The 18,377-nt window shown below is 41.6% G+C and overlaps 1 protein-coding gene across 1 annotated transcript; it reads left to right on the top strand.

Annotated features, from left to right (window-relative positions):
* Positions 264–16,200, top strand: LOC8058752 (flavin-containing monooxygenase FMO GS-OX-like 2). The gene is made up of 7 exons (XM_021451423.1): positions 264–813; positions 1,534–1,604; positions 1,705–1,857; positions 2,049–2,131; positions 15,275–15,410; positions 15,546–15,719; positions 15,836–16,200. The coding sequence occupies exons 1-7, from the start codon at positions 264–266 to the stop codon at positions 16,013–16,015; spliced, it is 1,347 nt and encodes a 448-aa protein (XP_021307098.1). The 3' UTR covers positions 16,016–16,200.

Below are 18,377 nucleotides of genomic sequence, written 5' to 3'. Positions count from 1 at the left end.
AACTAGGCGCCGGTTGCGGCGCTAGACCTCGGTGCCATCGGCGTTCGGCGTCTCGCATGCCCAGGATATGACTGGGGTCCCGATAATAAACACTCGAGCAGGCGACACACGACAACCCTATGTGTAAAGCCTACTTCATCACCAACAGTCCAACACCAACCCCTATGCCGGCCGGACCACCCTCAGCTCAAAGGCTCAGACCACCGCACCCGCCACTCGCGTCGTTCCAATTCCCAACAATGCCCACTCCACTGCTGCTCCCCATGCCGTCGACGGCTCCCCTCCGATTCGCCGTCGTCGGGGCGGGCGCGGCGGGCCTGGCGGCCTCCCGCGAGCTACGCCGCGAGGGCCACACGCCCGTCGTCTTCGAGCGCGCCGCCGCCGTTGGAGGTACCTGGCTCTACACGCCCCCCGCCCCGCTCGGCGCCGCGGCGACTCATAAGAACAGCGGCTCCAGCAGCCTCTACGCATCGCTCCGCACCAACGTGCCACGCGAGGCCATGGGGTTCCTCGACTTCCCCTTCGCCGCCGCGGGCTGTCGCTGTCAGGACCCCCGCAGGTTCCCCGGACACGAGGAGGTCCTCCGGTACCTGGAGGCGTTCGCGCGGCGGTTCGATCTGCTCCGCCTCGTCCGCTTCGAGACGGAGGTGGTCAGGGTGCGGAGGGGGAGCGACGACGGGAGGTGGGCGGTGACGTCTAGGAAGCTTGGAGAGAAGGGGAGCGGCGCCGGCGAAGACGACCAGGAGGAGTTCTACGACGCCGTCGTGGTTTGCAATGGCCACTACACGGCGCCACGCATCGCCGATATTCTCGGTAATATATATATCGCCACAATGCTTAACAGTTCGATCACACGGCCGGAGCACAGCTAGCAGTGCTTCCAAGCCGACTACGCCGGCCGGCCCCGTGCATGGTCTCCGTTGCCGGCCACCTTCGTGGACCGGCCGGTGATCTGCTGCCCGGAAACGAGTCGGCAAATAAAGCACAGCTGAGGAAGGCCGGCCCTGGCCTCGACGACTCCATCATCCACCATCCTTTAACGACGTCCGCAGCTCGCGCGCCGAGATAATAGATAGCTCGTTCACAAGATGCATAAAACGCTACAGTATTGCAGGACGCGCGTTTAGACTTTTATAGACCGCTCTTTTCACACTCCTCCTAACGCTACAGTGTGTTTGGATCATCCATGAAAAGCGACAGAGATATTAAGGGCCTGATGCCTTCAAAATTCCAAAAGTAATTTAAAAAATTTTTCATCACATCGAATATTACGGCACATACATAGAACATTAGATATGGATAAGAAATAACTAACTGTACAATTTAACTGTAAATCACGAAACAAATCTTTTAAGTCTAATTTAGTCCACGACATTGTTTGTCAAATACAAATGATAGTTCTATAGTATTTTAAAATAAAAAGATTTTGAATCTAAACACACACTAATTAAATTGTAACAAGTTCACCGTTTGTCCAGTTTCTACTTATTGGGTATGTAATCAGTTCGTTCTTACACTTTGGAACTTCGGCAGGAGTAGATGCTTGGCCAGGTAAGCAGATGCATAGCTACAGTTACCGTGTGCCGGAGCCATTTCTCGACCAAGTGTGTGCTTCTCCTCTCGGTGATGACGTATATATGCTGCCGTTATGCATTCACATATATATGGTTAACACGAAGACTATGTGCTGCAATGAAATGAAAGGTAGTGATCATAGTCGGAGCCTCGGCAAGTGCATTTGACATTTCAAGAGACATCGCATGCGTAGCGAAAGAGGTCCATGTCGCCGATAGATCAGCACCACCTCCCACATGTGAGAAGCAGCCTGGCTACGATAATCTGTGGCTTCATTCCATGGTAATCCAGCTTCATTTTATATATCCTGGCGAATCACTCCCTCTTTCAAATTATAAAATGTTTTGTTTTTTTCTACCTGAAATATCTTATATATATAGTAGTTTGTACGTAATAGACTGGGTAGCTTATATATCTAACGAGAAGCTATATCCTATACTACCATGCATTGTTGGAAAACTAATGCTCTGCAGGTTGACCACGCACGGGAGGATGGAAGTGTGGTGTTCCGAGATGGCAGCTCAATCAGAGCTGATGTCATCATGCACTGCACTGGGTACAGTGATTAGTATCCCTAGAATCCTATTTACTATGTTGCAAACAAAAAAAATAAAAGCACGGATGCCATCTTAGGGCCTGTTTAGATTTGAATTTTTTTCTCAAAGAGAAAAAATTTTGTGAAATTGGGGCCTCGAAACTAAACGGGGCCAAAAAATTTTGGAGCTGCAACTGTGCACGCACTTCCACAGAAGCTTACCAATGACAACTGCAAATGCATGCAGCCCAAGTTGTGTCAGAAATTTTTTTACCAAACTAGACACCTAAAATTTTTCGCGTGTTCTGACCACAAAAATTTTTACCACTTTGGCCAAAAAATTTCAAATCTAAACAGGCCTTTAGTATTTAATAATGGAGGTCAAAACGAGTCTCTACGTTAATTCTAACCTCACGAGACGTGCTATAAGGTCAGTCTCAATGCATAGTTTCATAGCACAGTTACCAAGACTATAAACTAGGTAACCGAGCCACATGAGTTTCATGGAGATGAAACTTCTCTCTCATCTGATGAAACTCCTTTATTTAATGACCTTGTCAAGTCAGCAATTTTGCTTAGCGCAAGTATTATGGCCTTGTTTAGTTCCCACAAAAATTTGCAAAAATTTTCACATTCTATGTCACATCGAATCTTTAGACGCATGCATGAAGTATTAAATATAGACGAAAATAAAAACTAATTGCACAGTTTGGTCGGAATTGACGAGACGAATCTTTTGAGCCTAGTTAGTCTATAATTAGACAATATTTGTCAAATACAAACGAAAGTGCTACAGTGTCGATTTCCCAAAAAATTTCGGAACTAAACAAGGCCTATAGCAGGCTGTAAGCCGGCTAAATGTTGAGGTGGAGGAGAGAGAAGATAAGAGAGAGTAAAAGTGGGTTGTAAGCTTACAGCCGGCTCAGACACAAAAACCAAAAAACTCTATGAGACAGACAAGTGGACCATGTATTAATAGTGATGAGCTAACCATTATAGAAGTGGGCTGCAAGAAGGCTGTAAAGAAACCTTACAGCCAGCAGCTGGCTGTATTATTATCCTTGCTCTTACGTGGCACCCTGTTTAATGTGCATGACACTCTCATGAAATGCATTGAGACTGGCCTAAAAAACAAATCCTAAGGATTCTCATAATAATAATAGTAATAGTAATAGTAATAGTAATAGTAATAGTAATAGTAATAGTAATAGTAATAGTAATAGTAATAGTAATAGTAATACTAATACTAATACTTTAAGCATATCCTCTAATCATTATCGCTATTAATAAAATTAGATCTATTTTTCTTTATAAAAAATACCTACCTCTGTTATTATGAAGATACATGAAGCAAATGTCTAAATTTGTATCTAAACTGCCCACCTCTTCCATATGAAATATAATTTAAAATAAGCCCCTAATTTTATATCTTTTCTTACTATTACTAAACAGAGACCCAAACCATATTAATCGCGGTGAGACGCGCTAGGAAAAAAAGAGATAAATCCTAAAAATAATTGCAATAATCATAAACATATATGACCTTTAATCTGGTATACTCTAATGATCTCTGCTAATAATAGCCATTAGATGTCGTGTTATAAAAAATGGCCACTTCTACCCATTATGAAAATACATAAAGTAACCTCTATATTTGATTTCTTTAAACTACCCGTATCTGCCATTACGAAAGATAACTTAAAATAACCTACTATTTGTTTATCAAAATTGCCCACTCTACCATTATGAAACATAATTTGAAATGATCTAATGGTTTCATATCTAAATTATCCACATATGTTATCATGAAAGATAACACAAAGTAACCCGCTGTTGACACTAGCTAACACCACTTAGATACTAGGTTGTCATCCCCAGCATGGTGCCAGAGTGTACAAAGGTATTTATAAATGTAAAGGCTTTCTAGAAAATAATTTATTCTATTCGCAAGCGCACAGATAAAACACCTCATTGTAGCATTTCACCAGGATAAGTATTCCAGGTATCGTTATTTATAATTTTGCTTAAGAGAACAAAAGAGATGAAATTAAGATGAGGACAAAATCTATCAAGGCATAGACTAGAGATAAACTTGCAAGAACATGATTACTAATGAGAAACTCGTCACACAGTCACTTACTTTAGCAGGGGGTAAACCATAAAGATAATAATAATGAATTATAAGTTTCAAGGGTAAATAACACAGCGATTAGAAAATAGACTACTCCTCATATATGTATGTGACGTCGGATTAGCTAGAGAATGGATTCTAAGTTATCTACTATCTACTAAGTCATAATCTACTCTAGTTATCTACAAGATCATATATAGCATAAAAGACTCTTCATTCATGTATAAGGAACATTGCTAAAGTAAATCAGAGCATCGCAAGACTTACTCCGCAATACAAATTCTGCCTGTCCTATCAGCGGAGGGTGGACTATATAAGAATCAACTAAGCTGTCACTATCGCGAACTACCACACGACTCGGCCAATAGGATACATTTGCATATAAATAACATCTAAGCACCACGCTCACATGTGATCTATCACCTAACTCCCTCGCGTCAAGAGCTAAGCGCTTTGCAAACTTATACATAAACTCATTATCAATCATAACTAATCAAATATAGAACTAGAGCAAACTAAGAGCATAATAAATAGAGACATAATGCAATTAGAACAAAGAATTAGAGAAAGATATGAATAATATCAATCTTTATTACCGAAGATCCAAATCCAGAGCGTAGTGCTCTACTTCTCTAATCGCTATCTAATCAAACCTCTAAACTTGAAGGATTAGGGAGTAGCTAATTCTAATTCTCTGTGGGAGAGAAGCTCTAAAACCCTAACTTTGATGGCTACCTCTGATAATGATTTCTCCTCTCTCCCCCAGGGGTGGAGAGGCCTTGGTTATATAGTCCTTTCAAGTGAATGTGGGCCGTTGGATCAAACCGACATTGATTGTATGGTTTAGATTCATCCTTTAGGTCGGTGGAGCGTAGTCCCGAAAGAGAGTCCTAATTGGACTCTAACCCTGGGCGGGTGCCCAAGGGGGGTGGGCGGGCGCCCTGCCCCCGAGCCCGATCGTGTTCTCGTTCGTTCCCGTAGCTTCTGGACTCTTCTAGATTGAGGAAAATTGCGCGGCACGTAATTATCTCGTTGTAAACATGACATGTGGGCCTTCTCTCCATATTCTCTGATAACCCCCTGCAGAAATAGATAAACACCAAAGCTCGTGGAATTCTGTCAGGTAAAACCCTAATTCTAGATGTTTGATGCATATTGATCCTTTTTCATGTTTATTTAATTATTAATTTTAGTACTTAAGGACCGTCAACAAACTCCCGCAAGCTTACCCTTTGCTCGTCCCTGAGCAAACAGCTAAACTCAGATGGATTAGGAGTTGCTTCGTTGTTTTCTTTCCTGACAGGCACACATGCTTTTATAAAATTCTTCCAGATTAGATTGAAGTGTTATGGAGCTTAGTACCTGCACTTAAGTCTTAAGTAATCTAAAAACAAAATAGTTAAGTCAAGCACTATTCCTCCTGTATATACTTCACCTTTGTTCTAGAGTTTTTTTATAAGTTTTCAAAATAAAACTCAAAGTTCCCAGCAATGATTTTCTCAAGTCTCTCTATATGTGGTATTTGTGGATCCTTACCAAAATGTCACTTACCTATAGCTAATGGAATATTTAAGTTGAGCTCATAGGAGTGAAAAACAGCTCATACATATGTTGTCTAATCGAGCCATGGATCCTAAAGAAACTCAGCATATAATTAAATCAAAATGTGCATGTGTGATGGTGTAAATGATAGTAATGGTAAAAATGTATAAGTGATAATAAAACTTACTTCTCATTGCTCCTCATATTGCTATCTCTCCTCTTCTTTTTGATCTTTGCTTTGGGAGAACATGGGCTATCTTTTTCTTCTCTTTTTTTCAGGTGGGTAGTAGATACCCCTAATTCTACTATCGGACACTTGTCCATTTTTTTCCGCTCAAGTGGGTATCTTTGTACCCCTAATTCTACTCCGAACACTTGTCCATTTTTACCTCTCATCTCACTCTTTTTCTTTCTTTTCTGAGGATCCGGGTACTTGCCCCTTTTTATTTCCTCGCATATTTTTGCATAACCCATGCCTCTTCTGCATTGAATCTTTTAGAGAGAGAATAACAACATTTGGGACAGTGAGTGATAATATATATATTATTATTATTTTTTTAGCAATTTTAATGAATGGTGGTGGGTGGTGTAGTAGATGTGTGCAAGTGAATATCTTAATTTAACCACATGAAAGCTCCTAAGGGTCTACACAGCTCGATCAAACTCAATGTGAATAGTAAAAGATGGTATAACAAGTATGGCTGTGGTAGGAATTTTGTTATGCTAGGAACTCATCATGTGATTTGTAAGTTTCCAAAATAATTCTCCACAAATTAGTGTAGTAGAAACAAGATAAATAGCAGCTCAAACTTTATATCATGCATTTCTCTTACCTAGACTTTAGTTTTATGCTTCCCAAAGATAGTAATTTCAGTTTTAGTAATTCCTGGAAGATCTCTAATATAGAAGCTAGGTACTTGTAAGTAAGCAAACAGAGCAACTATTCATCATTTCCATCATGCATTTTTTTGGTCTTTTTATCTTTCTAGAGATTAACACTTATCAGATAAATAAAGCACACTTATCTACACACTCTTTTTATTTTGTTTTCATGTTTATAAAATGCAGTAAATTAAAGCAAAAAAATATTTATTAGATTTTCTAAGTTTTTCTTTTTAAGTAAAATACTAAAACAGAAAAGAATAAATAAGAAGAGCAAATAAAAACTTACTTGATAAATTGGGGAGGAACTCCCCCAAGCTGGATGTTGATGTCAGTCTTACCCGATGTTCCAGAACCGCATCATGGTTGTGATGTTGTCGTTCATTCTTGTTGTATCTTGTCTCAGCTCTTGTGCTGCAGTGGCCTGGTCCTGGTTCTATTTTTGTTGCTCTTCCAGGAGTCGTCCATGTTCTGCTTGCGTGTTCTGGATGTCGAGGAGAGTGTTGTCGGTACGGGTGAAGAAAGTGCCGGCCTCTTGGTAGTAGTCGTTCGTGAAAGCGTAGGAGGCGTCGGAGTATTGTCCTGCATCAAATTGGGGCGGAGGTCTGGATCCTGAAGCTCCATATGGATCAGTGTAGTACCTGCCCGTATGGAAAGGCGGGTTTGTCCACTGGTGATCTTGGCTCTCCGGCCATGTCTCTTCTGTTGGCTCTTGTGGTTGCGCATGTCGAACCCATGGGTCTCAAAGGACTCGGGGGTTGTAGTCGCAATAATGCAGGTGTGCTGCTTCTTCTGGTCCGGGATCAGCTCCATACCATATGCGTTCTCGATGGGTGGTCATCCTTTCAGATGCCACTCGTTGTGGAGCTCTCTGATTCACCGGTGTTGCTGCAATCTCAATCAAAAAATTTTGAACAACGTAGAGGCCAAGGTTCGGGTTAGGTAACCAAATCTTGCCTTTATCATCATATAGCATATACATTATGTTCCCCTCTTTCTTTAACATCTGAGCTTGTCTAAATGTGTCATAGCCATGATAAATTCTTAACTCATCTATGAATTCCAACGATGAGTTTTCTAGTAAGTGAAGATTAGAGGCTAGACGAGTGATAAGTGAAGTACATCCTACTGGTCCCTGAAGACTGGGTACACTAAGCCAATGAGAAACTAAAAGTGTAACAGGTGAAGTGGGTACTTTATTAATAGCAGCATATAAAAGTTGCAAATCTCCTACTCTTACTTTCCTAATGTCATCACGATAGAAAATATTGTACCCAAGCCATTTGTGAAACATCCTAAGAGTGGAGTGTTCCATGTCACTGGTTCGGACTTGACTATAAAAATTATCTCTAGATATTTCTCTCCAAAACTGGTGTCTCTCAAAGTTAGGTAGGTCGGAGTCAATGTTCAAGATGCATCTTGAAGAGAAACCAAGATGGTTGCTTAGTTCTCTCCAAGATAACATAATCTCCTGTTTGAACATCCGAAAAACAATTCCCCCCTCATAGTATTGTAAAGTGCAAAGAAATTCAAGGGTGAGAAGACGAGAACCCAGCTCAGTTATATTCCAAAAATTTGTCCAACCTATCATCTGGAAAATTAAGTCGAATTCAGTGTCCATACCTGTTTCTTGTAGTAAGATTGAATCAAGAGTAGGGGTGTGAATGAAATATTTGTTCTTCAGTTGCTGGTAGACTTCCTTTTCCCTTCGGGTCTTCAGTCCTAGGTCTCCTATCTTGAGGAGGACCTTGACTGGCTGATTAGATGAAGATGACGGAGCTTGTATGGGTGTCGGGTCGATGCTCATCTCTGATGGGTGTGAGGAGTGTCGGGATGAACTCCTTGTACCTATGTTCTTGAGAGCCTTCCCTGCGTTCTTCACCTTCTTAAACATCCTGTAAACAAAAGTTGGCAAAAACACAACTAGTGGAAAATGTGAGAGAAAATGTTAGTGGTCAGCTGTCCGGAATGTCAGTAGTCCAGGGGTTAGTCGTTCAAGACAAGTTTTTATTTTGGCAGAACCTCCCCCTAAACAACTTTTACTTCCGCTTGGACAGCGGGATCACTACTTACTAGGTGAAACTCACTCTCTCACTCAAAAACTACCAACTTCTTTCTTCCACTCTTCTCTTCCTATCTACTCTCTTCTCACTTCACTACAAGAGCTCCTTCTCTGGAAACTGAAACTTGCGTGGTTTTCTGGAATGCTTGTGTGAAGAAGATGGAGGTAGAAGGTGGCTATTTATAGGAGGAAGAGGGGGCAGGGCGGGCGCCCTTGGTAGGTGGGCGGGCACCCACTTGTGGTGCCCATCCTGGCTGCCCTTTCTCCACTCCTTTCTCTACTTAATTCTCACGCAAAAATAATGGATCAATGGTGGTGGTTGGCCGGTGGAAAAAGTGCTGGTGAGTGGAGTTATGTTGGTGGATCAAATAATGTGATGGGATGTGTGTGAGGTGTGGTGTATGACATGTAGGACCCAAGGAATGTGGGTCATGCTTCTAGAAGGTTGCTATAATTAAATATAATGCAGGAAAATCTATGAGAATTGAAACTTATTTGAAATGATAATGAAAAATATTTTTGTACCTCCACAATAATTAATAAATATGGGTTGTTACACACTATAAATATTATTTATATGGGGCTTTTTATTATTGTAATAATGCTATGAATATATATGACTAATGCAAGAATTAATTATGCAAGAATTTAAATATGAGAAAATTAATAATGCGGAGAAATACCGATTTACCTCCCGGTGAGGGTTTGGGATTTTTAGGTCCCCCAAGCTAGACCTCCAAATCTTTTAATCTTCTGAATTACCTTCCTCCGGAGATGGTGTCTCCAGTGGTTCTTCATGAACTTCGTTCACTGTAGAGTCTCTCTCTGGTCTGGGTTTGAATGTGAAGTGTTCTTCTTGTCCATTTATGTTGAACTTGATTTCTCCCTTCCCGACATCAATGTGGGCATTGGCAGTGCTCAGAAATGACCTTCCAAGGATGATGGACACTTTTGAGTCAGGACTCATGTCCAGTACTACGAAGTCTACTAGCACTAGGAAATCTCTGATCTTGACTGGAATGTTCTCGGCAATACCCAGTGGGTGTCAAACCGATTGATCCGCTAGTTGTAGGCACATTGATGTTGGTTCTAGGGTCGCATGCTCAAGCTTTTTGTAGACTGATGCTGGCATCACACTGACACTTGCTCCAAGATCACAAAGTGCATTGTTGAAGTGTTGGTTTCCGATCGAGCAATCAATAGTGGGGCATCCTGGATCCTTCTCCTTCCTTGGTGGTATATTGAGGATGGCCGCACTACATTCTTCTGTCAGGTTGATAACCTCAGTGGTGGGCAGTGGTCTCTTCTTGTTAAGAATATCTCTGATGTACTTTGCATATGTAGGTACCTGTATGGCATCCAGCAGAGGTATGTTGACATGTAATTTCTGAATGACCTCTACAAACTTACCAAACTACTCATCCGACTGCAGTCCTCCGTTTCTTCTAGGAAATGGCAAATAGTTGGTGTCGTAAAAATCTTTCCTCATTTCTCCAGTTCTTGGTGGTTGTAGCAGATCTTCTGCTTCAACTGGGCTTTCTTCTTCTATCACTGCTGGTTGCACTGGTGCTGATGTTCTTTGTTTCTCTTTTGGGTATGGGGGATCTCTGGTGGCTTTGCCTCCTCTAGTAGTTATGTTCTTTACCTGCTCAATGTTAGTAGCAACAGGCAGTGCAGTAGCTAACTTTATTAATTTAAGCTCTACCCTTTTATTAAGAGTGTTTCGCTCATCAAAGGCAGTTAATAGAAAATCCATTTTATTGTGTATATCTTTTAGAGATAATTCATTTGTATCTAGCCTTTGTTTAACTTCATCATTAATTTTTGTTTGTTGAGCAATTATCTCTTTTAATGAAAGTTGCTTGAAAGTATTACCTGAATTCATACCTTTGCTATTGGGTTGACTCGAGGTAGGCTGATATTTGTATGTTGTCTCAATGACCCTTTGATCTTCTTTGAACTTGGCCCTCTGGTCAATCCAATGGAGCAAATTTTCTATCTTAGTTGATAATGCATTTACTTCTTCTGGTATTTCTTCAATTTGATGACATTGTTGAGCTTCATCTTGGAACCAGCTTTGGTTTTCTGCTATCTTATCCAAAAGTATCTCTGCTTTTCTAGTTGTAAGCTCCAAGAATGATCCTTTAGCAGATGCAACTAGGCACTCACGAGCCTTCTGGGTTAATCCATGGTAAAAGGTCTGCATAAGTAACCATGTGGCCATTCCATGGTGAGGACAATCTGATATGTATCCTTGAAAACGCTCCCATGCTTCTGAAATGGTTTCTGTCTTCTGCTGTTGGAAACTGACAATATTTCCTCTTAAGGCAGTTGTTTTGCCTATAGGGAAAAACCAGCTTTCAGTGGAAAGGCACATGAAGATGCTAGTACACTGAAAGGATCAAGATGCCCAAGAGGGGGGGGGGTGAATTGGGCTTCTCTAAAAATTTAAGCAACCTATAAGCTCCAATTCAACCCCTTGTGCCTAGTGTGACCTAGAGAGAGCTACCGGATAAAAGTCTTGCAACCTAGTTCCAATCCTATTCTAGCATGGCAATTCTAAGAATGTAAAAGCACAAAGTAGATGCTAGAAAGTAAAGGAGTAGTGGAAGAGAGTGCTCGGCGATGTTTTGCCGAGGTATCGGAGAGTCGCCACTCTCCACTAGTCCTCGTTGGAGCACCCGCGCAAGGGTCTTGCTCCCCCTTGGTCCGCGCAAGGACCAAGTGCTCTCTACGGGCTGATTCTTCGACACTCCATCGCGGTGAATCGCCCAAAACCGCTCACAAGCTTGACACGAGCGACCCACAAGAACTCCGGGCGGTCTTCGTGCCTCCAATCACCACCGAACCGTCTAGGTGATGGCGATCACCAAGAGTAACAAGCAAAGAACTCTCACTTGACCCAAACAAGGCTCTAGAGAGTGGTGGATGCACACTTGACTCTTGGAACTCACTAGAGAAGGATTCTCTCAAGAAATCACTCAAATCTCAATCCTCTCTAGGCTCTTTCAACTCTCTTGCTGCACAACAAGTTTCTCTGATGTTCAAATGGGCAAGAGAGCTCTCATGGACGAGGTGGAAGAGTATAAATACTATCCACGAACTCCAAAGGTCGGCCAACCGTTTTCCACTGAAAACGGGGTCACCGGACGCACATTATGTTGCACCGGACGCACTGCACCGAGCGTCCGGTGCTTCATAACGGCTAACTGTACTTCTCTCTGACAGGTCACCGGACGCTAACTTCCAGCGTCCGGTGCACCGTCCGTTGCTTGGGGAAACTTTACAAGCTCCCTGCGCATGGGACCGGACGCTACCCGGTGCGTCCGGTGCTAGCGTCCGGTGCTCAGGGGAACTTTGCAAGCTCCCTGGGTATGGGACCGGACGCTACCCGGTGTGTCCGGTGCTAGCGTCCGGTGCCTAACCCTAAGCACCACACTGTTCTAACGGCTAGGGACCTCACCGGACGCACTCACAGAGCGTCCGGTGCAGCGTCCGGTGCCCCTTTGGGCACCCAAACTTCGTCGAAACGCGATCGCTCCAAACCGAAGTTTGTTCCTCTCGATCTAAGGACTATCTCAGAGCTGCCTAGTGCTAGGTTTACCAAGTGTGCACCACACCTAAACCTAAAGCCTTGCCTAAGTCAAGCTACTAGATCAAAGCCCCTCTTAATAGTACGGTCAAAGGAAAACAAAGTCCTAAACTACTCTAAGTGCCCTTCTTCACCATATGGCACTTAGACCTAGTCTAGTCTTGACGATGTCTAACCATCCTTTGAAAACCGAAACGATTTCCACTATTAAGTAGGCATGTACGTCCCTGTCCATCGAGTACCTATATACCATGACCTTACCTATGATTTTGCCTCTGCAAAACACACGTTAGTCATAGTAATCAATAATGTCATTAATCACCGAAATCACTAGGGGCCTAGATGCTCTTTCATACACACTTGCAAAATTTCTTAGAAATTGGAAGCACAATCCACATCAACGGAGTTGACAAAGACGTCATACTGCTTCGTCTTTTTCCATTCTCACTAGAAGGAAAAGCGAGGAAGTGGTTCTACACTCATCAAGATAACATCAACAACTGGACGAACTTGTCAGATAAAAGACTCTTCATTCATGTATAAGGAACATTGCTAAAGTAAATCAGAGCATCGCAAGACTTACTCCGCAATACAAATTCTGCCTGTCCTATCAGCGGAGGGTGGACTATATAAGAATCAACGAAGCTGTCACTATCGCGAACTACCACACGACCCGACCAATAGGATACATTTGCACATAAATAACATCTAAGCACCACGCTCACATGTGATCTATCACCTAACTCCCTCGCGTCAAGAGCTAAGCGCTTTGCAAACTTATACATAAACTCATTATCAATCATAACTAATCAAATATAGAACTAGAGCAAACTAAGAGCATAATAAATAGAGACATAATGCAATTAGAACAAAGAATTAGAGAAAGATATGAATAATACCAATCTTTATTACCGAAGATCCGAATCCAGAGCGTAGTGCTCTACTTCTCTAATTGCTATCTAATCAAACCTCTAAACTTGAAGGATTAGGGAGTAGCTAATTCTAATTCTCTGTGGGAGAGAAGCTATAAACCCTAACTTTGATGGCTACCTCTGATAATGATTTCTCCTCTTCTCCTCTCTCCCCCAGGGATGGAGAGGCCTTGGTTATATAGTCCTTTCAAGTGAATGTGGGCCGTTGGATCAAACCGACATTGATTGTATGGTTTAGATTCATCCTTTAGGTCGGTGGAGCGTAGTCCCGAAAGAGAGTCCTAATTGGACTCTAACCCTAGGCGGGCGCCCAAGGGGGGTGGGCGGGCGCCCTGCCCCCGAGCCCGATCGTGTTCTCGTTCGTTCCCGTGGCTTCTGGACTCTTCTGGATTGAGGAAAATTGCGCGGCACGTAATTATCTCGTTGTAAACATGACATGTGGGCCTTCTCTCCATATTCTCTGATAACCCCCTGCAGAAATAGATAAACACCAAAGCTCGTGAAATTCTGTTAGATAAAACCCTAATTCTAGATGTTTGATGCATATTGATCCTTTTCCATGTTTATTTAATTATTAATTTTAGTACTTAAGGACCGTCAACACTCCCTATATTTGCATTCTGTTTACACACATATGTCATTTTTTTACCGAATTAGTAGGGGAATCCCCAATCTATTTTTTAAAATTAAATGAAAGTATGATGTTTACATTTACATGTTGAAAGTAACACCTTTAATTTAAAGTAATTTAATTTGTATCTAAACCATTGACCCATTCTGAAAAAAATAAACAAACAAAAATCTCCCATTGACATATAAGTACAAATATAAGATAGTATATAAATAAATTAATGTCGATCAAATATGCCATATATTTCTTTATTACACATCCTACACCACTACATTGAAAGTAAGCAAAATATATGCCGCCTCTATTAAAAAAAATACTATATGCCACCATGTAGACCAAGTACATATGCATTGATGATGTTAAATGATGTTTATTTTAATCGCTATCAAGCGTGCAAAAATGTTCCCTTGACAAACCACACATCAATGAGGCTGATAATTTATTTTAAGTTACATTAGTACTCCATGAACAATTGCTTAACATATGGTTGAAAACTTGTGATAACTAATAAGATCAAAAGTTGAAAGCCACTATATAAATTCATGATGACACATAAAGGGATGTAACAACTAGGTTCCAACTAAATACATATCGCACTAGAAATAAAAATAAGACACCCTAGAAACTCTAACTAGAGGTCTTTAATTGAGCCTCTACATCAATTTAGATGTTTCATCAATCATGAAAATTATTCCTTAATGACTCATATATGAATGATACAACAAACTGTCTAAAGCTATATTCAAGACACATAATTTATATATATATTAATTTTAGATAAATTTATTTTAACCAAAACATTTGACAAATCATATTGATAGTACAATTGTAAATCATTATATTTTATAGTAAAGCAATATTAAATAAATATGATTCTTTGATAAGGAAATGCAAACATCTTGAGATCTTGAGAAAAATCGAGGAAGGTTATTGGAGACCAAAGGCTGCTATCATTTCCTGGTTTTTAATATTTCTTTGGAGTAGGTAGTGATCATAAGGCACAAATTATGCTCTTAAGGTTAGCACCGATATGCATCTTAGATCTCACTTGAAGCTTTACCATTGATCTCGAACAATGTGATGTCAGTTTAAATGGCCATTTATGTTATCACGCTATAGTTAAGAGTGCAGTTTGTAACCTAGTTTTAGCAAACTACAAAAGGAGAGTTAATAAAGATGCAATAAGCACAAGAGTTCCAACTTAACCCAAGGATTGAAAAAACTATAGCAACTAATAATATCAAGATTTGAAAATCAAAATCTAGATTCATAACGATATAAGACTATGTCTTTTAAATTCCTAGCCTGTGTGGGAGCACTTTGTTAATGAATAGTGTTGTGCTAATTTCGCTGAATCTGATAATGTGCTTCTTGCATTTATGTGTTGCCTAGCTACCTCTTTGACTTCCCTTTCCTTGGAGATGACAGCACTATCACTGTGGATGACAACCATGTCAATCCACTATACAAGCATGTTTTCCCACCGGAAGTGGCACCTCAACTGTCCTTCATTGGATTGCCATTGAAGGTCAGTTTTTCTGCAAAATGTCATTCCCCACCGGTTTACACATGCATGCACGCACACAGGCACATGCGCTCGTGCACACACGCACACATTTTGTGGTGCTCTCTAAGATCTGAAACCTTAATTTGTTCCAACCAGGCTATTCCTTTTCCACTAGTTGAACTCCAAAGTAAGTGGGTTGCTGGAGTTCTATCTGGATGGATCAAGCTTCCATCTAAAGAAGAAATGATGGAAGATGTGAAAGCTTTTTATTCAAAACTGGAAGCACGTGGATGGCCTAAGAGATACACACATAACTTATCACATTGTCAGGTAGATGTCTATGAATACTTGGTTAAACTCTGTGACATGATCACTATCCTGAGTTCTATTGACATTTCATAGTGTACATTTGAATTTTGGGTCATACGCATGTTTTATATATGTAGTTTGAGTATGATGATTGGCTTGCTGAGCAATGTGGCCATCCACCGATCGAAGAATGGAGGAAGCAGATGTTCACTATTAATTTAAAGAACAAGATAGCTCGTCCTGAGAGTTTTCGTGATGAGTGGGATGACTATCATCTAGTGGCCGAAGCAAATGAAGATTTCAAGAAATTCTTGTAAAATCTTTTCCACTAATGTAAAGACCCTAAGAAGGCATTGTCTGGGTTCTTGAGCTCTCCCTGTCAGAGAAAGACAAAGAGCACGCATCACTAGTAAAATTGAAGATTGTTGGAGTGTCTAGTTGATTCGACCATCTCAAGTCTAGTGCTCACATTGGAGCCTACCTTGAGGATTAGTCCTAAGTTTGTGGGCTTTAGAGTAAGAGAGAGAGAGGAGCGACACTTCTAGCACTCGCCTCAACATGGATTAAGTGATCGACAAGTCAATAAACCACAGAAAAACATTATATGTCATTCTCTACTTTGTGGTTTACATATCTCAACACTAGCTTCTCACTAGTACTAATCTTGTGCTTGTGTAGTTGCTCTTCTGCTAATGTAGTTGCTTACTAGTATAGCTTGTAGTTAGCATTTAGCGTTTGCTCACCACTATGAGTATGTGTAGAGGAGCTCCCTGTGCTTCCCACCAGCTCAACACCCTAGTTGGTTACTAGTTTACTCTTTTGTTAGGGTGCTAGGAAATGGTTAGAGAGGTCTAGTCATAGCTAGATCATTACTTCACTTCCACAATTAAATTGCCTAGTCTTTACAATTAAGTTTTAGAAATAACTATTCACCCCCTCTAGTCGACCGCCTTGGTCCTACAAGGCATTTAAAGAGCATGTTGCAAGGAGCTTGATGTAAAGTATGTATGGTCGATATGTGTGGATATTGCCTTTAGAACTGCATACGGACGATGTATTCTATTTGTATTGTACTTAAAATAGTTTGGTCTTAGAGTGTTTTTAGGCTAGAAAGCTTCTCTTTAAACAGGGCAGGATATGCTACGAACAAAACTAACTCACTATGGGTTCACTAGGAAATCAGGCTAAGCCTAGGTATAATGTTGGCTAAGGCGCTTTTGTCCAGTTCAAGTAGGAACCAAAGATTTGTAAAGAATTTGAGTTGCAATAATCTATAAATGATCTACAAACTACATAAGACCAACCCTACCAAATATAAAGGCCAATACTGATTTAGGGCACCCACTCGATCAAAAATAAAATTAATCTACCATTTATTATCTTTAGTTTCTACCTTAGAACAAGAACCAAGAATCAATCTTGTTTCAAGGGTGTTTTAGGTAGCTTGCCGACCTTAGAACAACCCTAGATGCCCCTTTTGATAGTAGGGTTGGCACTTTTATACTGAGAACCAACAATCTGAATCGAATTATGTTGAACTGAGTCAAATTCTCAGTTTTTAACTTTAGCTTCACTTCCTGGTTCTTCAAACCTCGATTCTTGGCTATAGTTTTGGTTTTAACCCAAACTAATCCGAGGAACCGTTTAGACCAAGGGATGTGATGACCACCGAACCAACATGGCAACAACCTGTCGACGCATCCCCGTCCCTATGGTGGGTGCATGGAGTGGCTACAGGCGGCGGTGGGTGCATGGAGGAGTGGCAAGAGGGCAGTGACGCGCACACAGGGGGAGACGCTAGAAGGCGTGGGTGTTGGCATGGCTCATAGTCATAGGTGGGAGGCGCGACGCCCAATGGCTCAGCGAGATCTTTTACTATACAAGTCCGCACCATCTACTCTAGCCTCTCATTTTGCCATGTCACCTGTTATTTTTCACCGTACAACCTTTATCACACCGTCAAAAAGCGGACAATACAACTACCCTTTCTAGAGCCTTGGTTCCTGCGCCGCATGAGCTGATCCTGAGGATCCCACCTCCCTTCGACGTGCAGGGGCACCGAAAACCGAGAGCAGGGCGAGTGCCCCCGCTCCCTTCTCATTTTCCGTGTCCCGTAACCCTCCTTTTCTCCACATCGCGTAGTAGTGGTTGTGCTGCACCAGCAGAGGAAGGAAGATGAGATATGATGGATATACACGACATGAGGACCTAGCAGCGGCAGCCCGGTGGCGCATGCCGCGCACCTCCACCATGCGGCGGCCTTGCCCCGACTCACTCACCAGCATGGAGCTTCGCCCAGACACCAAGCTTGGCACTGGCAGTTGGCACATCACCCAAGTGGCTTACCTGCTCGGCCCAACACCTTCGGGGGCCACTCTTCTCGGTTTAGTTTTAACCCAAAAACTATAGTATAAAACAAAAACCGAATAAGTTAGTTTCTAGTTCTGAAAAACAGACCGCCTCTTTATTGTTGAAAACAGAAGTTTCTAGAAACTGATCAAAAGAAACCGAACTTTCAGTTTAAATCAATTGCCCAGTCGTACCTGACAGGCTCCATCCAAAGACACATTCTTAGGCTTTCCCATAGACTGAAAAAACTGGGTTGGCTGGGTTTTGATTATCAAGCAATTGGTCCATGCTAGCACCTGTGGTGTGCGTCCAATCTTTACATCGACATCT

Source organism: Sorghum bicolor, chromosome 1, assembly GCF_000003195.3.
Source record: "Sorghum bicolor cultivar BTx623 chromosome 1, Sorghum_bicolor_NCBIv3, whole genome shotgun sequence".
Taxonomy (NCBI): domain Eukaryota; kingdom Viridiplantae; phylum Streptophyta; class Magnoliopsida; order Poales; family Poaceae; genus Sorghum; species Sorghum bicolor.
The sequence above is the reverse complement of the archived record's forward strand: the minus strand, read 5'-3'. Positions and strand labels throughout refer to the sequence as shown.

Excerpts from the sequence above, each read along its gene's own strand:
- LOC8058752 (XM_021451423.1), top strand. The coding sequence starts at position 264 with ATGCCGTCGACGGCTCCCCTCCGATTCGCCGTCGTCGGGGCGGGCGCG. Across the intron at positions 1,858-2,048 it reads ATCTGTGGCTTCATTCCATG|GTTGACCACGCACGGGAGGA; the intron begins GTAATCCAGCTT and ends AATGCTCTGCAG. Across the intron at positions 15,411-15,545 it reads TCATTGGATTGCCATTGAAG|GCTATTCCTTTTCCACTAGT; the intron begins GTCAGTTTTTCT and ends TGTTCCAACCAG.